This window comes from Montipora foliosa, chromosome 9 (genome assembly GCF_036669935.1).
Source record: "Montipora foliosa isolate CH-2021 chromosome 9, ASM3666993v2, whole genome shotgun sequence".
Classification (NCBI taxonomy): Eukaryota; Metazoa; Cnidaria; class Anthozoa; order Scleractinia; family Acroporidae; genus Montipora; species Montipora foliosa.
In genome coordinates, this window is record NC_090877.1 from 44,319,705 (window position 1) to 44,343,574 (window position 23,870).

The following is a 23,870-nucleotide window of genomic DNA, read 5'->3' on the forward strand; positions in this document are numbered from 1 at the left end:
AATATAAAATGTTACCATCAGCGAAAAACACTTTGGGAGATTTTTGCTACGTTCAATTTTTCTATTGTACTTTGGGCTGCACAAGTAAATCGCAAAATCGAAAGTGACGTCGATGTCAGCGGCCGCCATGATCAAGTTATCTTGCGAGTTTACTAACAACTCGCGAAAAAAAGAATACATCTGTGTCAAAATAATGGCAAGACACCGGGTTTTTGTTTTTGTTAGTTTCCTTTCTAACGTTTGACAAGAAATGTGCAAATTCAGCACAAAGATCACAACTGTAGAGGTTGACCATTGTTTCTGCAAAGTCAAAAATTTACTCTCCTAGACGTGGTTCTTCATCACCAGTTAATTCCATCGTTTTGGAAATACCAGCTGCTTTATTATTCATTAGTGTCACAAATTCTTGCCGATTTTGGGGCTCATTTGACGAAACTCAAGCACGCTTCCAACAGACCTGTATATTCTCGTGAGTTATGCAAGCGCTGCGAGCCCATTGTCACCACGGACTTACACTCTTACGCTCTTAGAATCTTACAACCCGGTGACATAGTGTGTAGTGCACTTACAGTGCACAGAAAGAGAGAGATGAGAGTTTTCTGAATACGCTTTTGATTGCATCATAGGTAATCAGGACAACATGGCCGGAAATTCAAAGCTTTGTATGGAAGTTCAAAACGATAAAAATAATTCATATTAGATACTTTTGGCTGCTTATCTTACAAAACGGAACATATGCAGTTAAATTTCCGGCTGAATAAAGTTAGATAGAATAGCTATTGTACATTTTTGTTATTTAAACAAAGTTTCTACCATGCATTTCCTGTAATTCCGAAGGCACAAAATTACAGAAAATGTATGGAGAAGAGAAACAGCAATATAAAGGAATTCCAGAGAAAAATACCGAGTCCAAACCTTCTCAGTTGTGAACATGAACTTATATCTGTGGTCAATAAAGGCGACAGTCTGGAAAAGTGGAGTTGGAGGGTTGCTTTAAATTTCCATACAAACCGTTGAATTTCCCGCCATGTTGTCCTGATTATCATGTAAATTACATTGAAACATTATCAGTAAAGCTAGTATAATATGTTTACCCTTTACCCCTAATACTTGAACTTCACTGCTCTCGAAAGTGCGGCTTCAGAAATAAATATGTACAAAATTTAAAACCTTATGGGTTTGCTAGAGGAATGGATTGAAAACTATTCTACCTTTTGTTAAAAGCCTTCAACAGATCGTAGGCTCCTATCTTCCGCCATTTTCACCTGGAACTGGAATGGCCAGCTAACGCTCTTTCCCATTGTTCAGACATTCTTCGGACTGGAAATTATGATCTACTCATTTTAAAAGTGAATTTTTCAAGATAAGACAGAAGATTGTGGCTTTCATCGACAAAGTGAGAAATAAAGTTTTCTTCTGTGCTCAGCCAGAATCTTTCAATTAACTAGCACCGGCCTATTGCTCTTTTCCTCGTTTTCCTCAATTTACAAAAACAAAACGCTGCACACAGATAGCTAGATTCTACAAAGGCAGGATAAAAGGTCTGTCATTCAAACGATTCAAAATCTTCCTCTTGTCCTCGGGCCATCTGTATCTCATTTCGGCCCACAAAGGGACATCCCGCGGGTCAATGGTCATCCTTCGAGGCTGTGTGATACATACCATCTTGGCGGCGGAATGAGTTTGAGAGTAAATGGTTCGTAGTAAGCACATTTCATACCAGATTCGCTCGTGTTCCTGCAAAACGCAAAGTTGAGACATTTGGTGCTATTTCAAAGAGTAATTGCTTAGTTTCCATATGCACTCTTTTTTTATCTAAGAACCTTTTTTTATAAGGACGTTCCGGCTGAGATTAACCAAATTTTTAAGAGCATATACAGTAAAACCCCACGAGTAAGAAACTTTCATTTTAAAATTTAGCCTAAACAGAATCTTACATACTAGATGATAATTAACGCAAATTTAGGTTATATTGGTTCTTATTTTCTGAACAAAAAGATCACGTTGTAGATAGCAGAATTTACCGGTATTCAGTCTCCGTCCCCTATGCCTTATCTAAAATGTGAATAAAATCATACAGAATTAAAAAGTTCACATAAAAATAAATGTAACAAGTAAAATCGAAAGATCACACTGATGAATCTTCAGAATATCAATCAATTGATTTTATTTGCCAAAGTGCATGTACAATTTTTTTTTAGAACCTGTTTCAAATTTTAGGGTCAACGGGTTCTTCTTTAGAGGGGGTCTAACTGACAAATTTTAGGCTAACCTGTTCTTAAAAAATAGGTTTTTACTCCTGAGGTTTCACGATCACTGTATACTAAGAACATACCTCAGGCTGAGAGTCTGTTATGAACGTCTTTATTTTGCTCACATTTGTTTTTTATTTGTTTGTTTGTTTTTGCTGCTAGACTTATATGTAATTCTACACGTTTTTGTCGTATTACGCCGTTGATGTTCAAACTACACTGGCTACCAGTCAAACTAAGAATTAAATACAAAATTTTATTGATGACTTTCAAGGCAATACATGGACTATCACCTGATTACATACAAAGTCTAGTTCAAGTCAAGAAGAAATCACTATACACTCCGATCTAATGATGAAGTTTTATTGGCTCCACCAACTTTTAAATCAAGCAAGACAACAGGAGACAGAGCTTTTCAAGTGGCAGCACCCTTTGAATGGAACAAACTTCCAAAATCACTTAGATTAGAGAACGATTTAAAATCTTTCAAAACAAAACTTAAGACATTTTTATTTCAAAAAGCTTATTATTAATTTTTAACTGTAAATATAATCATACAACTGTAAATATAACTGTAACTGTAAAATACAACTGTAAATATAATCATAATTAGTCATAATTTTTAAACATTGTAAATACCCTTATTGTTAATTTTAAGCGCCTGAGATCATTTACCTATGGATCATGCGCTATATAAGTACTTAATTTGAATTTAATTTTTAATTTGAACAAATAACGGTAAAGAATTTAAAACTTTTGTCTAACAGCACAATTAACCATAATACGTACGGACGTTTTTTTATTCTTGCATGATTCACTGAATAACAACTCAGTTTGTAGTCGAACGTGCATGCTTTAGAAAGTTTTCAGGCTCAAATCGCAAAAACAACTCACTTTCACCCTCAAATTAGACGCTCTTACATAACAAAAGAGTGTATTAATGGGTAAGGTGGAATTTAAGGCTTCCCGGCAGATTGAAGGGCAGTGTGCCAGAAAATTACAGTTCAAACATAAATATAACCGTGACAAGAAGCACTGCTTCTTGATATTTTGTACAGGCATACGAGTCCATTTAACACGAACTTAATTATACCAAAGTTGTGATCCTTTTTCAACCGAATTGGAAGCATGTGGAATTCGCTTCCACTTTCAGCGGAGACAGCATCTAGCATTTGACGTGGTGAATAAAAAATGAGGGTTCCTTCGCCCTTTCGACATTAAACGTGGTACCAGTAGGAATTTCTTACCGAATACTAAGTAGTAGTTTAGTATGATGGGAATTTTTTTTTTTGTCTCAGTATACCATTCTATATTTATTCTCTTAACATATGAATTACCATTTACCTATAACATCTTGGTCTGGTATCCTTATTTGAACATATTAACTGAGTATATGGTAACTAACTCTGCACGTCTACTGACTATCCTTGTAGTATTCATAATTGTGTGCGGAGCTTAAGTGCTATTACTAGAGCCAACTGACCTAAAAGCACTAACTTTATGGTATACGTGAGAGTGTTCCTTAAAGGTCTCATACAGCCCCAGCGTTTTAAATTAGCAAACTACTATACGTTACCTGATGAGACGATTGCGATTCCTCGTCAGTCACTCCGCACATGCGCAGAATGCCCGGTGACAAAAATACGAGTATCTTGCTCGCTTTTTTGATCTGCTGCTCTGCCCAACGAGTTGGACCAAGATTAACCATCTCGTTGCTGCTCATAACGTCCATTACAACTGGGTAACCATTCTGTCGAAAGTAGTTGACAATGCCCGCAACCGCCCGCGTAAAGTCTTCGTTTTCTGGATAATAGCAGGCATAAAAGAATTCCGGATCTGATTTGAAAAAAAGAAAACACATTTAGGGCTTGATGTCTTTATGATAACACGAGAGCCAAGCTAAGGTTTGTTTAAGAAGATTGTCGATACCCTCTGGGCCATTAAGCAGAGACACGAATTCGACATGGGAATGTGGCAGTTTCCCATGCCATTGGGTGAACACGCCGTTTTCGCCGGCAGAAAAAAGTCCGTTCCAGGGCCACACGCATAAAATTCCGATTTGAAATTCTCTGAAATGAATCGCAAACAAAACAAACCCCAACTCCTTGGCGCATTGTGCGCACTTCGACCTTTCAATTGCAAAATTGCAGGAACAAATCATGTAAAGCATTATTTGTTGACAATGGCAGTGCGCTCACGTGCCCGTAACGCATCAAGGGAACTGTTACAGCGCCCCGGCCTTGTGAAATGGCCCACTAAGGCCTTTCTAGGTTGTCTTAGATGGCGACTGAGTTACTGCGATACACCCTACGAGCAGAGCCTCCTGTTTTCTATTTCTTTACTGAGGAGGAGAAAAGGAGGCTCTGCCTGAATCGCGTCAACTTTTTGAAGCCGCCGCAGCCCGAAATTCTGGACTAGTCAATCTTGTTTTCTCTCGTCAAACCGGTTTCTCCAGTGCGACCATCTGTTTAGTGATAAAACCGATGGTTATAATTGAGCCCGCTGTACCATGAAAAATCAAGCCTACGCCTACTAGGCATATTAGGCCTGGGTTCGAAACTGTATATTGGCAAAATGCAGCGCATGCTCAATAAAGATCACTACTCGATTCACGCAGAGTCTTTCTCGAGAACGCCAAAATTCGAGCAAGAAAAAGAAAGACTGCTAGTGGGGTGACTGCGATAATGCCTTCATATTCAATTCGCATTGAATTCAGTCAACAAAGAGACACCATTAAGGCGATTAGCGGCTGTAACTGCTGAGTTCGCTTCCATTTCAGTTTTTAACCTCACTTCTGATTCAATTTTCGTCTTAGTTGGAAGAGAGCTGATATGTCGTTGGTGAGTTTCACAGAGGTTACCGTTCATTAGAATTGCCATGAGATTGTGTCGTCATCATAATCATGATAAACATCATCGACCACCACCACCATGGTCAACATTCGGTTCATTATCATCATTATATCGTTATTTGCCTTCGGATTGTTGAGCAGCTTGTTGTAACTAGTATCCCCAAGCAATTACCCTCTCAACCGTGATATACCACAAGGGAAAAGGCCACAACATCGGGGAACTTCATGGCTTGCACGTTATAAATGGTCTGTGGGTTGTTTAACGTCCCTTATCGCATACGGGGCAAACTTACAGAATGTTAATTGGCCGAGACGGAGGGCGTTTTTCTTATTCACGAGGGCACTGTGACTTTTGGTAACCAGGAGGGCATGATTACTTGATCCTGATTAACAGTTGCTTATCCAAAGTAAGTGAACTAGATTCTCACTCTGATTTAAGTGCTTTTTGCCCACATGTAAAATACGTTTTAAGCGCTATTTCTGTTGACAGCCACGATTTATTGAATTCAACCCAATGAAAGAGTGTTAAGTTGATTGTTAATTGTCGCGGCATTGAACGGGCTTCCCTCAATACTTTTGCCCTTAATGTAATCGCAATGTGCCCTTGTGCATAAAAGGATTAAATTCACTTGTATTTTCAAGTTTTCCAAATAGACTTGGGCAATTTTGTGAAAACTTTGAAAATACCCGTGAAATTAATCCTTAATAGACCTCGGGCCCATGCTATTCACATATAAATACAGGGTTATGAACATGGAAAGTTGTGAGAAGGAGCCTACGGTTTATTGTCCTTATCCGAGAAGACTAGTTAGTCCACCCCTTTGCACTCTCAACAAAGGTAGCAGTTTGTCAGGGCCCGTATTACGATACTCAACCAACAGAGCCAACCGGCCAGCGGTTGCCCTCTCGCGTTCTCCCAGCCGAATCGGACCCCACCGTTTGTTAGCAAAAAACCACCCGTTGGTAGGCGTGTTTCCCTGCATTCTCTCTTCACGATCATCAGGGGATACACTTTTATCTCCTTAAATTCTTGGTGAAAATGTTTAAAATCTTACCATTCGACTTCAATGGTAAATGATTAGTAATCTTGGGGTAAATAACATCGACGTCGTTCGCATCATCATGATCTGTTTAAATATGCACAATTCTTCGTTAGCAAGCTATCTTAAGCCTAATTAACAAGTGTAACGCAAATTCAAATGTTCTTGGGTAGAATGCAATCGCCAGCTAGGAGAGATGCGCAAGCCGACGCACGAAACAACTGTTCTTTCTTGAAAATGGTAGAAACCCAAGGATGGCATAACATGGTTGAGCCCCTGGCTTCACGGTGAATGAATGATGTTGTTGACCGACGTGTTGACAACGTAAGTCGAGTTCGTATATTAGAGTTTGCCGATCCCTCGTTCGCATTTGTGAGATGCACACAAGGTTAATAGAATAAAAAGTTTCCAATCCCTGCGTCGCCGCTAGCTGTCGCGTTTGAATTTGCATTACGGATATTTAACAATTATTCTACGAGGGCGCGCTGGATATGAAATGATATATATAACCAACGAGGCGCGTAGCGCCGAGTTAATTATGATCATTTCATATCCAGCAAGCCCGAGTAGAATAATTGTTTTATTAAAAACCCCAACATCACAACTCTTTTATGTTGAATTTATTTGGCCATTTTTTCTCGGAGCTGCAAAACTGTGTATTTGCTGCTGTGTTCATTGTGTCCGGCGAGCCAATGAAAATGCTGGAAATGTGATATCCGTAGTTCAGTTTTTAATAATAGAAAATATCTTTTAGCCATCATTTTTGCGCCATTAATTTTATAAAAGGCAGACTGACGTTCACCTTTTGAACTACTGTTTCGTTTTTTACATCCACCAATCACATTTGCGTTGAAAATTGGCGAAGTGTTGTAAACAGAAAGCAAAATAGAAATAGTAGATTACAAGTCACCCAATGACTACGAGGGATGTCACCCTTTGCCGCGTTCCGCTACAGTGATTGACGGCCATAGCCCAGAGATGAAAGGAAAACCATCGATTGAAATTGAAGCCATAGAGAGCAAGCAACAACACAATCGTAATTTAAAACAAATAAACTATGTGAAAAAAGACTCTTTTTTGCCGGACTCTGCTGGCGTTTTAAAATAATGCATCGGTATTTCAACCAGAAAGCACTGTACAGCGACCAGAATGCATTGCTATAATATTACAGAATGCATTGCTGTAGAACATTTATCCTGCAGTTTCACTGTTTTAACACGACATATTTTCTTTCAAGTCATAACCAATTTCAAATGCATTTTAAAAAGATCGGCTTTTGGATAGCCAAGCAGAAGATATTTAAAAGTTCCGCATGAAATCACCCGTCGCCTTAAATTGTCTTATTTTTACCGTGTAATCTTTAATTCTTCGTTCTATAACGCTCTTAAAAACATCGACAATATCTGCACTGAGCAGTTTCATATCCATTGGCTATACTAGTAACGCAAAGCAGCCGAAACGAAATACTACTCACCAACGCAAGAATTGTTGATCATTGAGTTCCCAACAACACCATTAGAACTGGGTCCTGATAACCACAAAGGAAAAAATAGTCAAGGTTAACTACACAAGTTAACCGCTTGACCCCGTTTGCATTACAATCATTCACTAAAGCATTAGACGAGGTAGTGGAAGATCTGGCTTGAGTGTCTCGTTCCAGATCGCCCTTTTCAGGCCCCTTTGTTGAACGGCAAAAGTTCGGTGCGTTTTAACAGGTCGTCTAACATTGTTGAAAGCGTAAAAAGTGTTCAAAGCTTGTTGAATCAAGTATAAATCGGTTTAAACTTTCATTCAACATCGATTCAACCTTTCCTTTGTTCTCGAAAATGTTGAATGGTGTTAAAGCCGTTTCAACACTCTGTTCAACAATTGTAGAACACACGCATGCTCACATCACGCCGCAAAAGTCAATATGGCGTAGTTTATCTGGACGAGAGGGACTTGTCACTAGTTCTTAGTTACCATCTCCTTTCCAACACGGGCTCATGGATTAATTGTTAAATATTACTCGGAATACCTTAAAGGTATCCGAGTTATAACCTGGGTAGAACTTAGTTTTCTGTGCAGCAAATGGACAATGGAATCACGAAGCCGCAATTCCATTGGTTAAAAGCAATACGCTACACCCCTTTGAAAAATACATTTGACCTCCCTCTGTGGCAAAACAACAAAAGAACAGAGTCGAGGTTCAGGGAAATAATTTACACTTTGTTTTGTCCAAAACAAAGGAAAAGGCTAATTATTCCCCTATGTTCTTTTTGTTGCTGCACAATTCAAAGCTAGCTTATTCAAGGTATTCTTTCCTTGTTTATGAATATGCAGGAAAAGCAGATCTTAACAAGTGTTATTGAAATCCAAAGAGAAAATTGGGGGTAATCGCACATTTTTCAGAGATAATTAATCAACAATATTTGTAAAAAGCTTTAAAATACAAAGCAATGTATGGCGTTCTTTTCCAAACTGAAGCTTAATTATCTCTGAAAAATGAATGGTTACCCCTAATTTTCTTTTCGGATACCAAGAACACTTACTGAGTTCTACTTTCTCCGCATAGGTTTTAAATCGCGCAGAAATATCCCTGTATTAGTAAGCACCACCTACAGGAAACCCGAGTATCTCGAGATGAGCAGAACGTATGCGCAATAACAATAGTACGCACCGCCCTTAAACGAGACTCAAACCTACATGATGACCACGCTATTTCGCTGCACTTGCTCTTCATCTGAGCTATCAAGTTACCTGGGAGCTAGTCACTTGCAAGTTCATCTTCTATCCCGAAATCGATAATTATCAATGGATACATGGCAGTGACCAGCACCCAGATAACTTGACAGTAGAGTAGATAGTAGAGAAAGCGCACGGAATTTTTTCAGGCTTCTTTCGTAACTGCTCAAGGTTGTTCATAACTGCGATGACTCACTTTCATATTGACTGAGATCTACACTCCGCAGTTCGAATACATGAAAAGTTGAATATATTATTTCTATGATCAGTTTACCATTTTGTGTCACAAGAATAAGAAGCTTACCTGGCGCTTTCAACGCTTGAAAAGGTGACTTTCGAATTTCATAACTATTTCTTTTACTAAAGCGCGATTTCTTGCGAATCATTATTCGGACACGGAAATACGAATGTAAAGGTTAGTTGATTTTATCTTCACTTTCCTGGGGTCTACAACTTACTTACACGAAGTCAGGCAGCTTAGTTTCAACCTTACCAGAGCGCGGTTCACGATCAATTCAGCGGTTCACCTAGCCGCCAGGTTGCATATTCCCTACCCCCCTCCCCCTTCCCCCAACTGGTGGCAATTGACCTTTTTGCAGATATGGAGGCCATTTTGATTTCTATTGTTTCGAAAGAAATTATAAGATGCTCAGAGGGCAAATTATTATGTATTTGACCCCTGGGCATCCCATAATAGCTATTTGAAACTATAGAAATCAAATGGCCGCCCACTGCGGCACCAAGCCATAAACTAGAAATTAAAATACACTGCCCGAATAGCCATCTTTATTTATACAAGCATTAATGCTACTGAAAGTAATCAAAAGATCACAAACCTGACGAGCAGGAAGAAAACCAGTTGAACCGCTTTCGGTAAACCAATAGCAGAACTAGGAGCAACACGATACCTGCCGCCAAACCAATAACGGCCACGATCACCTTTTCGGTGGGACCTGGTACTAAATACAAAGAAACCGAAAGCGTGGTTGATAGGCCATTTTCCAAATATCAAATTAAATATGGACTAGAGAATCCCTCATATAGCGTACCTGCTGTTGGTGGTATTGTAGGAGGATCTGGGGTCAGTGCTGAAATCACAACCAAAATTTAATTAGGGTTTCTCGTGTAAATATTTCGAGTACAAGCAAACTTAAATCGTACTGCCGGCAAATCTTAATATCAAAAATCTTGTTCCCTAGACCCAAGAGAATATCAAGTAAGAAAGGGAATCCCTCATAATTGGCCCTATTCCGATGAAAATTATTTAAAATCGATTATTAGTTCCCTGTCAAACTAGTTGGGTATTTCAGAGACGACACCTTATTGCTCAGTGAATGCGGGAGTAGACCGCGCGGTCATGGTACCAACAGATAAAATTAACCTTCGAGCCACGTGTGCGATCCAAAAATAGAGTTAAAAGAATTATCATTGGGCACAGGGATTCGATCTCTTACGTCATATTCTTTTGCCACAACCTTAGCTTTTGTCAGCATAGCAAAGGGTTGTCCTCCGTTAATTCGACCGCTAACATCAAGTCTTCATCAGGCGATAAGATCGACGTAGCGCGTAACTACTCGACTTTTTCGCCCGGCCGATGAAGACCATAAGTAAGCGGACGAAATGCCGCGATTTACGACCATAAATTATTTGGGACCCCTTTCTCACAAGAGAAAACAAAAACTCCATAAACTCCCCCACTCCTCCATTACAATGTTGCTTCATTGGGCAATGTAGCACTTTGTTTGTGTAACAACATTGCAAGGGGGGAGAAAATATAGAGAGCCAATGGCTGACTCGTGGATGGGTGTCAATTTGATAATAGCCCTGCAAAGTTGATGATGCTGTTTTCAATAATGGAGATGACAGATGTGGGTAGTGTCTCGAAGTGAATTAAATATTGCAAGTAAGTAAATTTAATGTGTATAAATTAAAGTGCAGTCTTGTTTTTCTCCTATAGTTCATGCTTTTATTATACTATAGATTCATTGTAGTATCCTTTGTGCAATAACAGTAAACTTGCAGTCTTCTATTTCACTGGATTTATCATTTTGGCATGTGATATACTTATCAACAAAATAAACAATTTTATGATTGGTGCTTTTTTTCATACTGGGGCGTGTCCTTAAAACAGAGTTAAAATGCATTAATGTGAAGAAATCCTCTTTGCTGGAATTAAACTCAATTCAAAAATAGACCAATTTCGATATATTAAAATTCAGTCCTAAACAAGAGGCATCATCTCGAGGCTTAGGGAAAGAAACTCGCACAAATCCTTATATTTATTCCCCAGAGCCTCGAAATGATGCTTTTTGTCCAGGTCGACTGAATTTTAACATCTTGAAATTGGTCTATTCAAAAAGTTGACTATTTCCTCAATAGGCATTGCATCACTCTTCATGATAATATCATGAACAAACAGAAAATTGACCTTCTCCTGGTGCAACACTTAAAATATCATCACCATGTTCAGTAATATCAGGTTCTGGTAATAAGGTGTCCATTTTCAAAGCGATGGTCCTCCTCTCTTCACACCAATCATCTACATCATTATACATTTGTATCATCATTGTTTTCAGTACTGGCATTTGCTGTCTGTTCTTTATTCGAAACAAGCAGATTGCTTGAAATTTCTCTGACAGGCTGGCAGTCTTTGAAGAATTCATTTATTGTGTACAAAAAATTTCGAGCCAATTTTGTTGAATTTCTATACCTTCATTTTGGAATAATTCACTTCTTTTGATTAGATAATTGATGGGAAACAGCTCCAAAAAACAGTCGCCTCTGTCAGGAAAATCAAAATAATGGTCTCATCCGGTGTTGAGCTTATTTAATCTTCATACTGATCTTCAAGGACTCATTTCGCAACACCTCTTTGAGGGACCTGGGCTTAATTCTAAATCACCGTACATCAATATCTTCTTAACAGAAGCAGACAATCTATGTGCTTTAATTTGTTATTTGTGCTGAGCTGCTGAGCTTACCATAATTTCAATAACATAAGAAACACACAACTGGTGATTTCTCATGATAAGAACTTCTGATTCGAAAAAGACAGACACCGGTATCACACATATGAATATTCGACTCAATTTTGACAGCTGTTTGTGATTTAATGCGGCTCAGGTTACCTGCATAGTACAATTGTTCGACCATATGATCAAAGAAATATATAAACTTCGATTAATTCTGGGGTTTGACCACAGCCAAAGTAATAATAGTGAGGATTCTTTTACGGTCAATGAGACCTTGGTGAACTGACCCGAGATGTCTGCGGACCGACCGTTGGCGAAACGAGTAGTTGGTCAGAGGAAGAAGGCACGTTGCGGAATTAATTAAGCTTGGTTCTTCGAAATTTCGAGAGTTTCGCTTTAAAACTAGCAAGATTGTATAATAAGACTAACTAGTTAAGAAGAATGTTAGATCGTACAGAAAAAGTTAGATCTCTCAACATTCACTTCTTAAGAGTTAAAAATCTGTATGCATTTAATGGAGGATCGATCACTCAACAAAAACGCTAAGTTAGCCTCGTTATTCTTCGGCTCGTCCGGAAAATCTGCCGTAGGTTTCACGAAAAACAGAATTAGTAATTTAAGAAAGCTTTTTCAGTTTAAACTTCCCGAATAAACAAAAACTAATTCACAAAGGGAACGTACAATTTAAGAGTCAAAGTAGCTTCAGCTTAGAAAAGTATTTTTTTAGAATTTAAAAACCGTATAATTTGTCGACGAAGAGTGAAGTGATTACGATGCACAACCCGAATGAAAAGCGTTAGACCATATTTGCAAACTTTGAACTACCGCCCATGATAGCATGGTACTGTGTTAAAGCAAGTCCATCATTCCCGGTTCCCCTAACCTCATCATTTTTTTTCCATAAAAAACGTCGGCAAAAAGACGATGTGGTAACACTTCTCTGCGCTCAATCGTAATCTAGTATACTCGCACCATTCCTTTTCTTCTCTTCCGAACATCACTTATACTCGTGCCATTCTTTTTCATATTTTCCGAACATCGCACGATTATTCATTTTGCTAACAGGATGCAACGCTTTTTCCTCCACCACGATACTGGTTCCTGCGCATGCGCGCATCCACTCCGACGTAAAAAATAAAGGTGAACTCGATTGTTTATATGTAATTGGCATTTAGTCAAAACGTGACCCTCTGAAGCAAGTGTCCAAAACATTTTTGAGGAAGATTGTAGGTGACTTCATCGTGATACGATTACACGTTTTATTATTTATCATTAGCATTATTAACATATTATTACTTTCGGTATTTTTAAGCGCGCCTTGGCGCGAACGCGGAGCACCATAGTTAAGGAAATATGGTAACCCATCGGTGCGAGTAATTTTGGTTTTATAGCCATAACTTCATTGACCGTCCGTCCGTAATTCCGTACGTCCGTACGTCCGTACGTCCTTACGTATGTTCGTACGTCCACCCCTCCATGTATACCAGTGTGACCAGTATTACGCCCGTTTACAGTATACATCTTTAACACTGGACATCCATGTTATGATTGACACCTGTCAAAACAAGGTATCCGCTGACCAGTTTCACGTGACCATATCGCGGACTCAAGCTTAGAATTCACCGAGGTCAGCTGTTTTTTGAAGTAGACTGCTCACCAGGTACTGGTTTTTGATTGGATTGCAGGCTCAACCCACATTAACTCACCTAAACGTAAACGAGGATTCATTTTTCGCGCGCTTTCTGTGGCTCGACGCAGCTACACAGCCATACTGCGTCAACAATAGTTATTACACAGTGTGCCTTTATGTTTTCAGATGGAAAATGGTTTGGAAAATAATTTCTTTCTGCGTATTATTAAAAAGTGGTTTAATCGGTTTTCCTTTGTTAAGGAATGAAACTCGAATTTTTTTTCCCAACTGTACTCTTTTGGACATAAAGAAGAAGTTGATTTTTTTGTTTGCTTTGTTCTAAAATGCGAGCGAACAAGCGCTTTTTTAATCGTTTACTTAACTGTTTTTCGATGTGCCTCGACAGTGACAAGAAGATTTTGCCCTTATTTTATAAACACGTAATCGCAATGAGTTCTCGTAAAATTAGGGGGAAATTTCACTAGCTTGTGTTTTCAGAAGTTAGTTTAAGGCACCTAAAGGTAATTTAGTGTTGGAGCAGATCTTGTTTGAAGTTCGTGCTTTCTTGGTTGCATTTCCGTATTTTGCCCATTCTTGTTTCATGCCAAGCTGGTGTGTTTCAATGAAATACATCAAAATGTGAATGATATCGTTTTCAGATATAAAGAGGGAGAAAGTACATCAGTAAAACTCTTTTTTTGACCTTGAACTGACAACGTTTTTGATGGTTTCCAATTAAAGCGTGATTCCTATTCGCTGGCTATTGACAGTTGACTCTGAAAGGGCTTTTTTCCTTTTCTATTCGCTCGCTGAGGGTGTGCTTGTTTTCTTTTATAACTCATGGGGTTCAAGAAAAATTCATTGCGAAACTGGTGAATTCCAAAGTAAATGTCACTCGAAAAACTGATACCGCGTTCACCGCTTCGTGATTCATGCGATATCGGTTTTCAGCGAGGTATTTACCAGTGAATTCACCAGTTAGGCAATGAATTCTACAAAAGAAGAAAGCAAATAAAATGATTTAATTAAGCAGCAACCGGAAACACCAAAACTACAGGTAGTAAGAATAAATAACTAAATCTAATTATAAACTTACCATACGGGTTCAAGTCGAGCTTACGATATGGATATGTTGCCACCTAAGAGAATCATTGCAAAACCTCGTTACAACCAAAGCAAAAATGTTCATTCCACTTTCCAGATTAATGGTTGGAAATACTTTATGACGATTGTAACTAGAATAAACCCACGGAAGTCAGGTTTTCGTTTCACTTTAAATTACGGGAGTTTGACTTACTTCACACTTTATAACAAAGTAACACTGATAAGAGGCATTAAGGGCAACGCTATGTGCGACGATCAAACGTTGCTGCGCTTGATTGTTCTTATGGTTAGTTGCGGCTTCGAGCGCTTGACCTCAGGCACGTGCCCGACACATGAATGCCTTGGTTTCTCAACATGATTACGCAACAAGTAGCGCCTTTTGAAGAATGAACATCTTTGATGTGTATTTTTGAAATACAGGATTTCACTTCTTGTAAGGGTAGAGGGTTTCAATCATGCGTGGGCCTAAAAGCAACACAGGGAAACATACCCCCAAGAAGATCCTGTTGGGATAATTCCAGTCATCACCGTCTCTGATTATCCACTGGTGTTGATTCTTAAAAATACAGACAATTAATTACGGCAAAATCTGGTGTGGATCCAGAACTGGATTAAGGTGTTCGCTCGAACCCACAAAATTGAAATCAAAACGTCAAAACAGGTGCGACTTCAGAAAAAAATTAAGTGGCAAACACCGCTTAAACAAAGCTTCAAAGATATTAACTTAGAATATATTTATCCCTAGAAACGCTCGAAATTTGCATTTCCCATATTCATCTTTGAAAACCTTCTGCAGGGCATGCACCCAGACTCCCCTACAACAGGCCGCTCAATTATGCCCCCCCCCCCCCTCCCCCTCCTGACTATATTCTGGTTCCGCCCCAAAAATGACAATCGAGTAAAGATAATTATGACAATCTGAGATCTTTTGATGCTATTCTAGCAAACCGCCGACCAGATGGCTAAGGTAGTTGAGCACCGGACTACTGTGCGTTACATCAACTAGACTAGGCTACATGTGTTACCCAAGAGACTTGTCAGAGGAGTCATATACAAAGTGCCTATGACATTAAAAAAAATATCCTTTGCTTATTTTAAAGACCTTTCAAAATGACGAAGAATGGTGTTTTATATTTTGGAATACCTTCTTTGCTTCCAGAGATATTCAAATGTTTCATTTAAATAAATTTATGACGTCAAAATCATTACAAATGACTGTATTCCCAAAATTGAGAATATCTCCGAACAAAACTTCCTTTTTCCAGTTTGCACGCAAAAAAGGGCCGGTGACATACCTTCGGAATAAACACACATCGATCTATCTGCAAGAACTCATCGTGATAAACCAGTGAATATGAAGTCCAGTTGGGGTACAATTCTGAATAACACAAAACAATAATAAAAATGAAGATACAATGAACTTAGGAATAGAGTTACTGCTTGTAAACAACAAATATTATTAGGGACCGAGACACTCGCCCACGCATCGATGAATGCACCGCTGGCTTAACGCAGCAGTTCCGACTATTTTTGTGTGTGTGTCCTTGCAAATTGGCCCTTTTGGCCTCCCTTTCAAACGTAAAATTCAAAGAATATTAAACCTAGAACGAGGCCAAAAGGGCCAATTTGCAATCAAACAAAATACTACTAAAATGGCGGCCATTTTGGAATAAGGTGTAATGTATAAAAAAGTCTCATTTCAACCGGGAGCATATGACCAGGACCATACAGCTTCCATACCTGACCTTCGTCACGGGGTTCACAAAGACCGGGCTATTTTTAGACCGCTCTTTATTTGCGTTTTCCGCGAAAAGCTTTGTTTTAGCAAAGCCTAGCTACAAATATCACGTAAAATCGAGTTAATATGTTTCCGGAAATTCCTAAATATCTCGCTCTTCCCCACTAAATATCGTGAAAAAAATAGTAACTTTCTGAAATATCTTCTTAACATTTTTCTATAAATATCACGACTTTATAAACTGATCAAAAACTTAATTTATTGCCAAGATGGGCATGCGTCAATCTCTATAAAGTGACTTCAAGACGTACTAGTAAATGTAAACGAGTTCAGGTGCAGCAGGAACCGAAGCCTCCGAACTTTCAGCATCTGCCATTTTGTTCAGGGTGTGATTGGCTAAGACTCATTGGATATAATTTTCGTGAGGAAAACCGCTGAACAGGTCAACCGGACCACTGCAATCTACTTAATTGAGCCTCAAAGTTCCATCTCAAGTTTCAAAGAAAAAAACATGTTTGAATTCATAAAAATAACAAAACCAAAATTTGATCTTTTTTTTTTTCTAAATATCTCGAAATTTTCTAAATAACCCAGCAGCTTCTAAATATCTAAAAAATATATATACGGATATTTGTAGCTAGGCCTTGTTTTAGCCACTATAAATGGGTATTCCGAGACCCCAAGAGTAACTGTAAATATGCCAGGCATACGGTTGGCTTACAAGACTCCTGGGGGAGTCTCAGTTTGTAGAAAAATCGATCTTACAATTACCCAGTCTAGAGACCGAATGCATAAGTGGCGGCCAAAAAAACATTCTTTTGTTTAGGTGCTAATTAGCCTCACTAGCCTCGTTTGCATGGACAAAATACAAAAGAAAGGGTGCTTGAGAGCGAGGCTGGTGAGTCTCATTAGCACATAAACAAAAGAATACATTTTTGGCCGCCATTTATGCATTCTGTCAATGAAAAGGCCGTGATACATACATACACAAGCTAGACACTCCTGGACATGGGTCTCTTCTTTGTTTTTATTTTTTGTCTTGTTTTTGCCCTTTTTATCAGTGCACTTTTAGCCGTCGTCTTGCTGTTCTATTGTAGATCGTTAAGCCTGGTTTCACTAGCGACGCTAGCACAAGCGCTTATTTCAGAGCGCTTATTTCACCGTTCGGTTCAGTTCAGTTCTTAATTTTTCTAATAGGTATTGTTAACAAATTGGACATGCCCACAGGTAGCAGATGCTAATCTGGGTGGGTCATGTCGTGACTAAAAAGAGTAGGTAGACAAGTTTACAGGAAAATCAAGAAGATAAATGTACAAGAATATAAATTATAAAATTAAGTTTGTGAGCTAATTAGTACCACATTAAGAGAAAGCGCCATGAGATATCTTATTTTACAAAAATTCTCAATTGATCTAAATCTGGAATGAGCACAATCGCAAGCATAAGGATCAAAATTATTCGTTTTCCTTGTGCTTGCGCTTAATATGCCTGCGTTCGCTTGCGTCGTGTGAGAACGAAACACAGCATAAGCATAAGGAAATTTATTACGTCTGACCAATTAAAGCACTCGTTCCAGATTCCCCGCGTCTGGGCATTTCAACAAAATGGCGGAGGCCGTGGTTGATTTGATGCTTATGTCGACGTTAGTTTTCACTAGCATAAGCATGCGTCGCTAGTGAAAACCAGGTTTTGGTCTTTATTTACTGTAATTACCGCACAGTGTTACCTTAATTTCTTGGAGTATAGTGTATTTATATGTCTAAGCTAAGTGTTAATGACGTTTTGATTGTTGCAATGAAGTGTAGTATGAAGTTGTTTGTTTCAATTGTTGTCGTTAGCTCCTATACTGTTATTTTCAAATGTTCGGCATCCGTCCTTCATTTATGGTGGAACATACGGAAGCTACGAAAGGGATATCTTAGTTTGTTTTCGAAATTGAAAGAATTTCCGACTGAAATTGGAGTTTTTGTGGGGAATATACTCTAACGCCTAGACACACGGAAGATTTGCTGAGCTCCAGATTTAAAAACCACATTTTAATGTTTACTTTGTAAAAACGTTCTTCAAAATACAATTGAAATGAAACAAAACAGAGTCTCAGTTCCACAATGGTCGTCACGCAGTAGCGCAACGTTATCAATTGCTTGTTATCGCAAAATAGTTTGTTTGTTATTTATTTGTTTGAGCAGGTTGAAGTTTTAGCAGCTATTCAGCTGATGTGGACCCGCTATAGCCACCCACCCATATAATCAAAGAGGACAGCCCCAACACCGGGAACTTCATCCCCTACTCTTCTCGAATAGTGTGTGGGTTCTTTAAGGTCCCACAGGGAACTAATGAACAAGGAAGATATTTGTGAGACCGGGCCTTTGGTCTCTGCGGATGTAATTTCAAAGGTAGCACTTTCTCCTCAGTTATTGAAAGACCCTGAGTGTTGGTCCGGCGGGAGTCGAACTCACGACCTCCCGCGTGACAGCTCGGTGCTCAACCAACTGAGCCACGGTGCGCGGTCGTGTTATTTAAAATCGTAAAACTGGATTTGAATAGAATTGGCTGGCACGTTCCTGTGCGAGCTAATGACTTTACTACAAACCGTTTGTAGTAAAGTCAGAAAACAACATTGACAACAACACGAACTTCATATTTTGCGAAAACAAGCAAATGGGAATGTTGCGTGACTGCGTGACGACCATCACGGAACTGTGTTTCTGTCGTTTTTTTTTTAAGAAGTAAACATTACAATGCGATTTTCAAATGTGGAGCTGTGCGAGTTTTCAGTGTATCTGGCAGTTGGCGAATATTCCATAAACTCCAATTTCAACAAGAAATTCTCTTAATTTCGAAAAACAAAACTCCGATTTTCAGATGCTCGCAATTTCAAAACTTAGGAAAAAAAAACGCTAAAATGTACCTTAAGAGCTTTCATACCTTCCGTGGGTTCCTTATTTTTTTGACTAATTTCCACCATAAATGAAGGACAGATGCCGGTCATTCGAAAATATCAGTACAGGAGATTAACGACAAAAATTAAAAATAAATAAAATTGGAAAAAAGAGATACTCTCGGCCGCGGCCCTTTAGTTAAATCTCCAACTGTAAGCACTTTAGCTTTGATAAGGCGCGAGTTATTAGCCATCAAAAATCTTGGGTGGCAAAAGCGGTAATGAGCCCATACAGTCTTTATAAAATTTCGAATTTTCAAATCGTCATTACTCAGAGATTATACCGTAAATTCCGCTCAAAGTCTCAGGGTTAGCTCATTATGCAATGAACTTTCAAATATTCAGTACTGATTTTTTAGCTGATAAATTAGAAATCTATGGGCGTATGACAATGAGGCAAAAAATGTAAACAAAGATTCCCCAATAGCATGCACGTGCAGGATGTGTGTGTTTATCGATGTAACATGAACGACAATTTGTTCTGTCCTTCTACGACAAAAAGATTCTCCTGATGACTCACCGTGCTCTGCTGAACTCCATGTGACTTGTAAGTTAGGTTTTCTTGTTTTAAAATCTACCTTAACTTGCTCGGGCGCCTTTGCCCCATATGTCGCAGAAATATTGGGCGGTCTGAAACATCCTGTTTTTAAGTGAAGATAAAATAAACAGATACCCTCTTCACTTTGGATATGATAAAAAGGTTATTTCTTTACCGAGGGAAATCACACAGCTGACACCGTACCAGCAGAGCCTTTCTTAGCCTACAGGTAGGCTAAGCCTTTGTTGACTCCAAGAGAAAGAGAGGACTCTGCAGAATTCTGCAGGAGCCCATGAGTAGGAGTTTGCCTCTCTCATACACGCCCTTATGAGTCAAACTTCTATTTTTAGAACGCCACGAGTTCCTCGGCTCTGCACGCAAACACTGCTTTAAAAGGCCAATCAGAATAAAGTTATTGTCTAACGAAGACAAAAATAGCAGTAGCAATGTATTTAAATCGTGCAAACTGATGTAAATTTATGTAAATGCGAGTCTCCTGCTCAAGGGTTAGTTCTAAAAATAGAAAGATACGCGCAAAGGTTGACTCAAAGATCTACTGCATATGGAGGCTCCTACTAATGCTCTCCTGTTCAAAGTCTTTACTGAGTATGCGCAAGCCGTTGCTTAGAGACAGTTTCAAACCCAGGCCAAGCCTCGATCACACTCCTAGATGCTATATTGATTTTCGTACTGAAGGCTCGATTTTGGCCTCCGCCTTGTGAAAAATTATGATGCGCGCGCTGCCTAAAAAGTTTCAGCGGAGTGACTAGCTCAGAAACTTGGGCTGTGGCGTGACGCGATTTTTTGCTCGCCCTCTGGTGAGTTTTACAGAGGCTCTGCTCGCAGGGTACACCGCTGGGAGCAGAAAGTAAACATTTCTATCATTCAAGAAAAGTTTTGTTTGCAACAGGACCATAGGGGAATGTCCTCATAGTAGTTTATGTGCTGTTGTTCTTCTAGCCAAAATAGTTAGAAAAACCGTTTGCCGTTGGCCGAAACGCGATGCTAAATGCCTCTAATGATTTTCCAAAGAAAGAGCAAATACTTCCATAAAATTCCAGTGGATTCGTTTCGGGAAAAAACGCGACCGCTTTTACTTGGTTTAGTTACACCAATATGGCGGACGTGACTGGGTCCTGTAAAAGTCCCTGAATTATTCTAGGCTTATGTATAACCTACTCTCTTGTTCCTCGTCTTCCTTGCTTTTTCTCGTTCGTCGTTTTCTTTCCTTTGAAAGGGGCTTGGAAATTTCACCTGGAGGAAAGTGAGAGAGCAAAAATAACGCAGATCTGCCTAATTTGACAGCTCCAAAGTATTTCAAATATTTCAAAACGAACCAACAATTTTGTTTGCACGAAATCTCAAAATACAGCTGAAAATCAAGCATAGTTTGATGCTACCCTAGTTTGCAGAAATGGCAATGGTGGCGAATTTCAGTATAGTGCATTTTCTATTCGCATATTCAAAAGCGCTTTACAAGTAATCAATCTATGGGTGAGATCAGACATCAGCGTCTGCAAGCGACGCTGGCAGCTGCTATTAGTCAATTAGCGATCTCACCAAACCAATGAATGAATGAATAAAATGAGGCGTGACCACAACACTGGGAATTCCATGCCCTACTCTTTGCGAATAGTGTGTGGGTTCTTTTTACGCCCCACAGGATTATGAATCAACCGTTGAAGGGTTGTGACACGGGGACTACGGTTTATCGCCCTTATGCGAGAAGAATTGAAAGTCTAACCATTTGCAGATGTCATCATTACAAAGGCAGCACTTTCTCCTCAGTTATTTAAAGACCTCGAGTGTTGGTTCGGGCAGAATTTTGATCCCGCGACCTCCCGCACGGTAGTTCGATGCTCAACCAACTGAGAAAACCCGCTGAGAAAATCCCGCGACCTCCCGCTCGGGATTTCTCGCTCGGTCTTGAAAGAGCTGTCCTTGGCCTGCCGCCTAGGCAGCATTTTCAAGACCTTGCTCACAGTTTTTTTTTTTTCCGCTATACGGACCGCTCAGCTGGCAAATAACATATATATATTAAAACTGTGGATAGCGTTGAAGGCGCGCTTTGATTGGCTACTCAAACTCCGTATATCCTTTGCTATTCACCTTTGAGCAACTCGCGCGTGATTTGCGCCCGAAAATATTGCAGGAATAAATGAGTCAAAATCATCTTTTTGCCCTATATTATCTCACTGTTTTCGTATATACTAAAACAACTGTTCACCTCAGTGTCGGTGGCTAGTTAACAACTATTCGCCGAAGTGGAGGTGGCTAGTTAACAACTATTCACCGAAATGGAGGTGGCTAGCGGTGGATATTTACACCGACACTAAGGTGAATAGTTGTTTTAGTATATACTAAAACAGTGAGATAATATACAGCACAAAAAATTACTTTGGATGTTTTCTTCACTTGTCACGTCCAAACACATTTACACTGCTGAGTATCGTTTTTCCATTAAAGATGATTAGTATATAAACTTTGGAGATACCACTTTCCTGACATTCGAAATGTTCTCTTCCGGTTGCCGTCCGTCCGTCTCTTGAAAATGTTGAAACTGTTATGAGCCACCTGGAGGGGTTGGTCCAGTCAGTAACCAGTGGACAGCGTGTAGTGTGTCTAGGAGATTTCTTTATTTTCTATGCTCTCATGACCTACGGTCAGTTACCCTCATCCCATCCCCACCTTCCCCCCCCCCCCCCCACTCCACCCCTCCTAAGGTAATGTATCACGTTGTTTACCTCCTGTTTTGTCGTGGAAACATGTCCTGGAACACAGATCAAATGGGCTTTCCTACAAAGTAAGAATAGAAAAATCACGTGTCAATGAGACAACCAAACGCGAGCGATAAAAACGTTTAATATGGCTTGCTGTCAGACAGCTTTTTAACTAGTCTCCTTCGCAGTCTTCTTTCGGGGTGTCACGCAACGTTCTTAATACGTCACGCAACCTAAACTTCACTCGCGAGAAGTCTGGGCACGAGAATTTGGCAGGAAGGCGATCTGGCAAGGTGCGCGCCCTCCTCAGGACATGAGCAGCATTGATTTTCTACCATTGCCTCCGCCAACGTATTTTAGTCTCAATTTACATGCAAATAACGGAGAAGAGGAGGGGGTGAGATGCGATTCTGCTTGGTAAATCCAGTATCAGTTCTATTCTGAAGTCAATATTATGTTCGCATTGATGTTGCTTTTTTTTTTTTTTTTAATCAATTCCTCCTTGTAGAAAAGCATGGGAAACTTTCCATCTGATTCACAACCCAGAAACTCTAATATTGCAGAAGTTAGTTTCAAGTTCAACTTCGTTCCCAGTGTCTCGTTTCTCTCACAGGCGTTCTTTGTTTCGTCACAACCCGCAAAATCTCTGCTTGGGACACTTTCCCCAAAAGAGATAACAAATAAAAACTCCTCGTTGACCTGCCTCAACATATACGCCATATGCCTCCCTTGATTAGGCAGTGTGGCCTTGTGGTCAGGACGCTTCCCTTGAGATCTGGAGATCGCGGGTGCAAGACCCATTCTGACCACTCGAACGTGATCTATTACCCATTGAGTCACAGTACAGCACGTATCCTTATCTCAGTCGAAAGATTAGCTCGATAAGTCGAAACTTAATATTGTCTGTCAAGGTAAACTGCCGCCCAAGACAACGATTCTTAATTTTTAAAAAATGTGAAATTTGAAAAAAGAGCTGGCTGAATAGTATGCCGTACCCTGTGTCCCAGAGATTTTTCTTGAACCGCGAGAGAGCGGCAAAGAGGCCTCTGGTTACCTTGGACTTGAGTCTCACTTTCATGCAGACGCCAGCTGTCAAACGCGTCAAATTGATAATTACAAAAGGGACCAATGGCAACTTAGCAATCACGCGTCCTTTCGGTATTACCAGTCAAACGAACCAATCATATTGATTTGCGTGTTTGTAAAAATTATAAACCAAACCGAGCCTGAGGGTCAGATCCTGACCTTGGCGTCTGCATGAAAGTTAGTTTCAAGTTCAACTTCGTTCCCTCGAAAGTTATTACAAAGTTTTCATGTGTTTCAATTCCTCCTTTAATTCGAGACAAGATACCAAGTTACA

The 23,870-nt window shown here is 39.5% G+C and overlaps 1 protein-coding gene across 1 annotated transcript in view; it reads right to left on the reverse strand.

Annotated features, from left to right (window-relative positions):
- Nucleotides 1-327: 327 nt before the first annotated feature.
- LOC137969492 (uncharacterized) overlaps nt 328-23,870 on the reverse strand; it is a 31,615-nt gene continuing 8,072 nt past the window's right edge. The window contains exons 2-13 of the mRNA XM_068815773.1: nt 22,535-22,586; nt 20,970-21,044; nt 19,773-19,892; nt 15,869-15,951; nt 15,064-15,129; nt 14,566-14,608; nt 9,917-9,955; nt 9,704-9,826; nt 7,618-7,671; nt 6,159-6,230; nt 3,829-4,088; nt 328-1,737 (exon numbers count right to left, since the gene is read on the reverse strand). Of these exons, the coding sequence (XP_068671874.1) occupies nt 1,522-1,737; nt 3,829-4,088; nt 6,159-6,230; nt 7,618-7,671; nt 9,704-9,826; nt 9,917-9,955; nt 14,566-14,608; nt 15,064-15,129; nt 15,869-15,951; nt 19,773-19,892; nt 20,970-21,044; nt 22,535-22,586 (1,203 nt within the window). The 3' untranslated portion in view covers nt 328-1,521. The remainder of the gene's footprint in view (nt 1,738-3,828; nt 4,089-6,158; nt 6,231-7,617; nt 7,672-9,703; nt 9,827-9,916; nt 9,956-14,565; nt 14,609-15,063; nt 15,130-15,868; nt 15,952-19,772; nt 19,893-20,969; nt 21,045-22,534; nt 22,587-23,870) is intronic.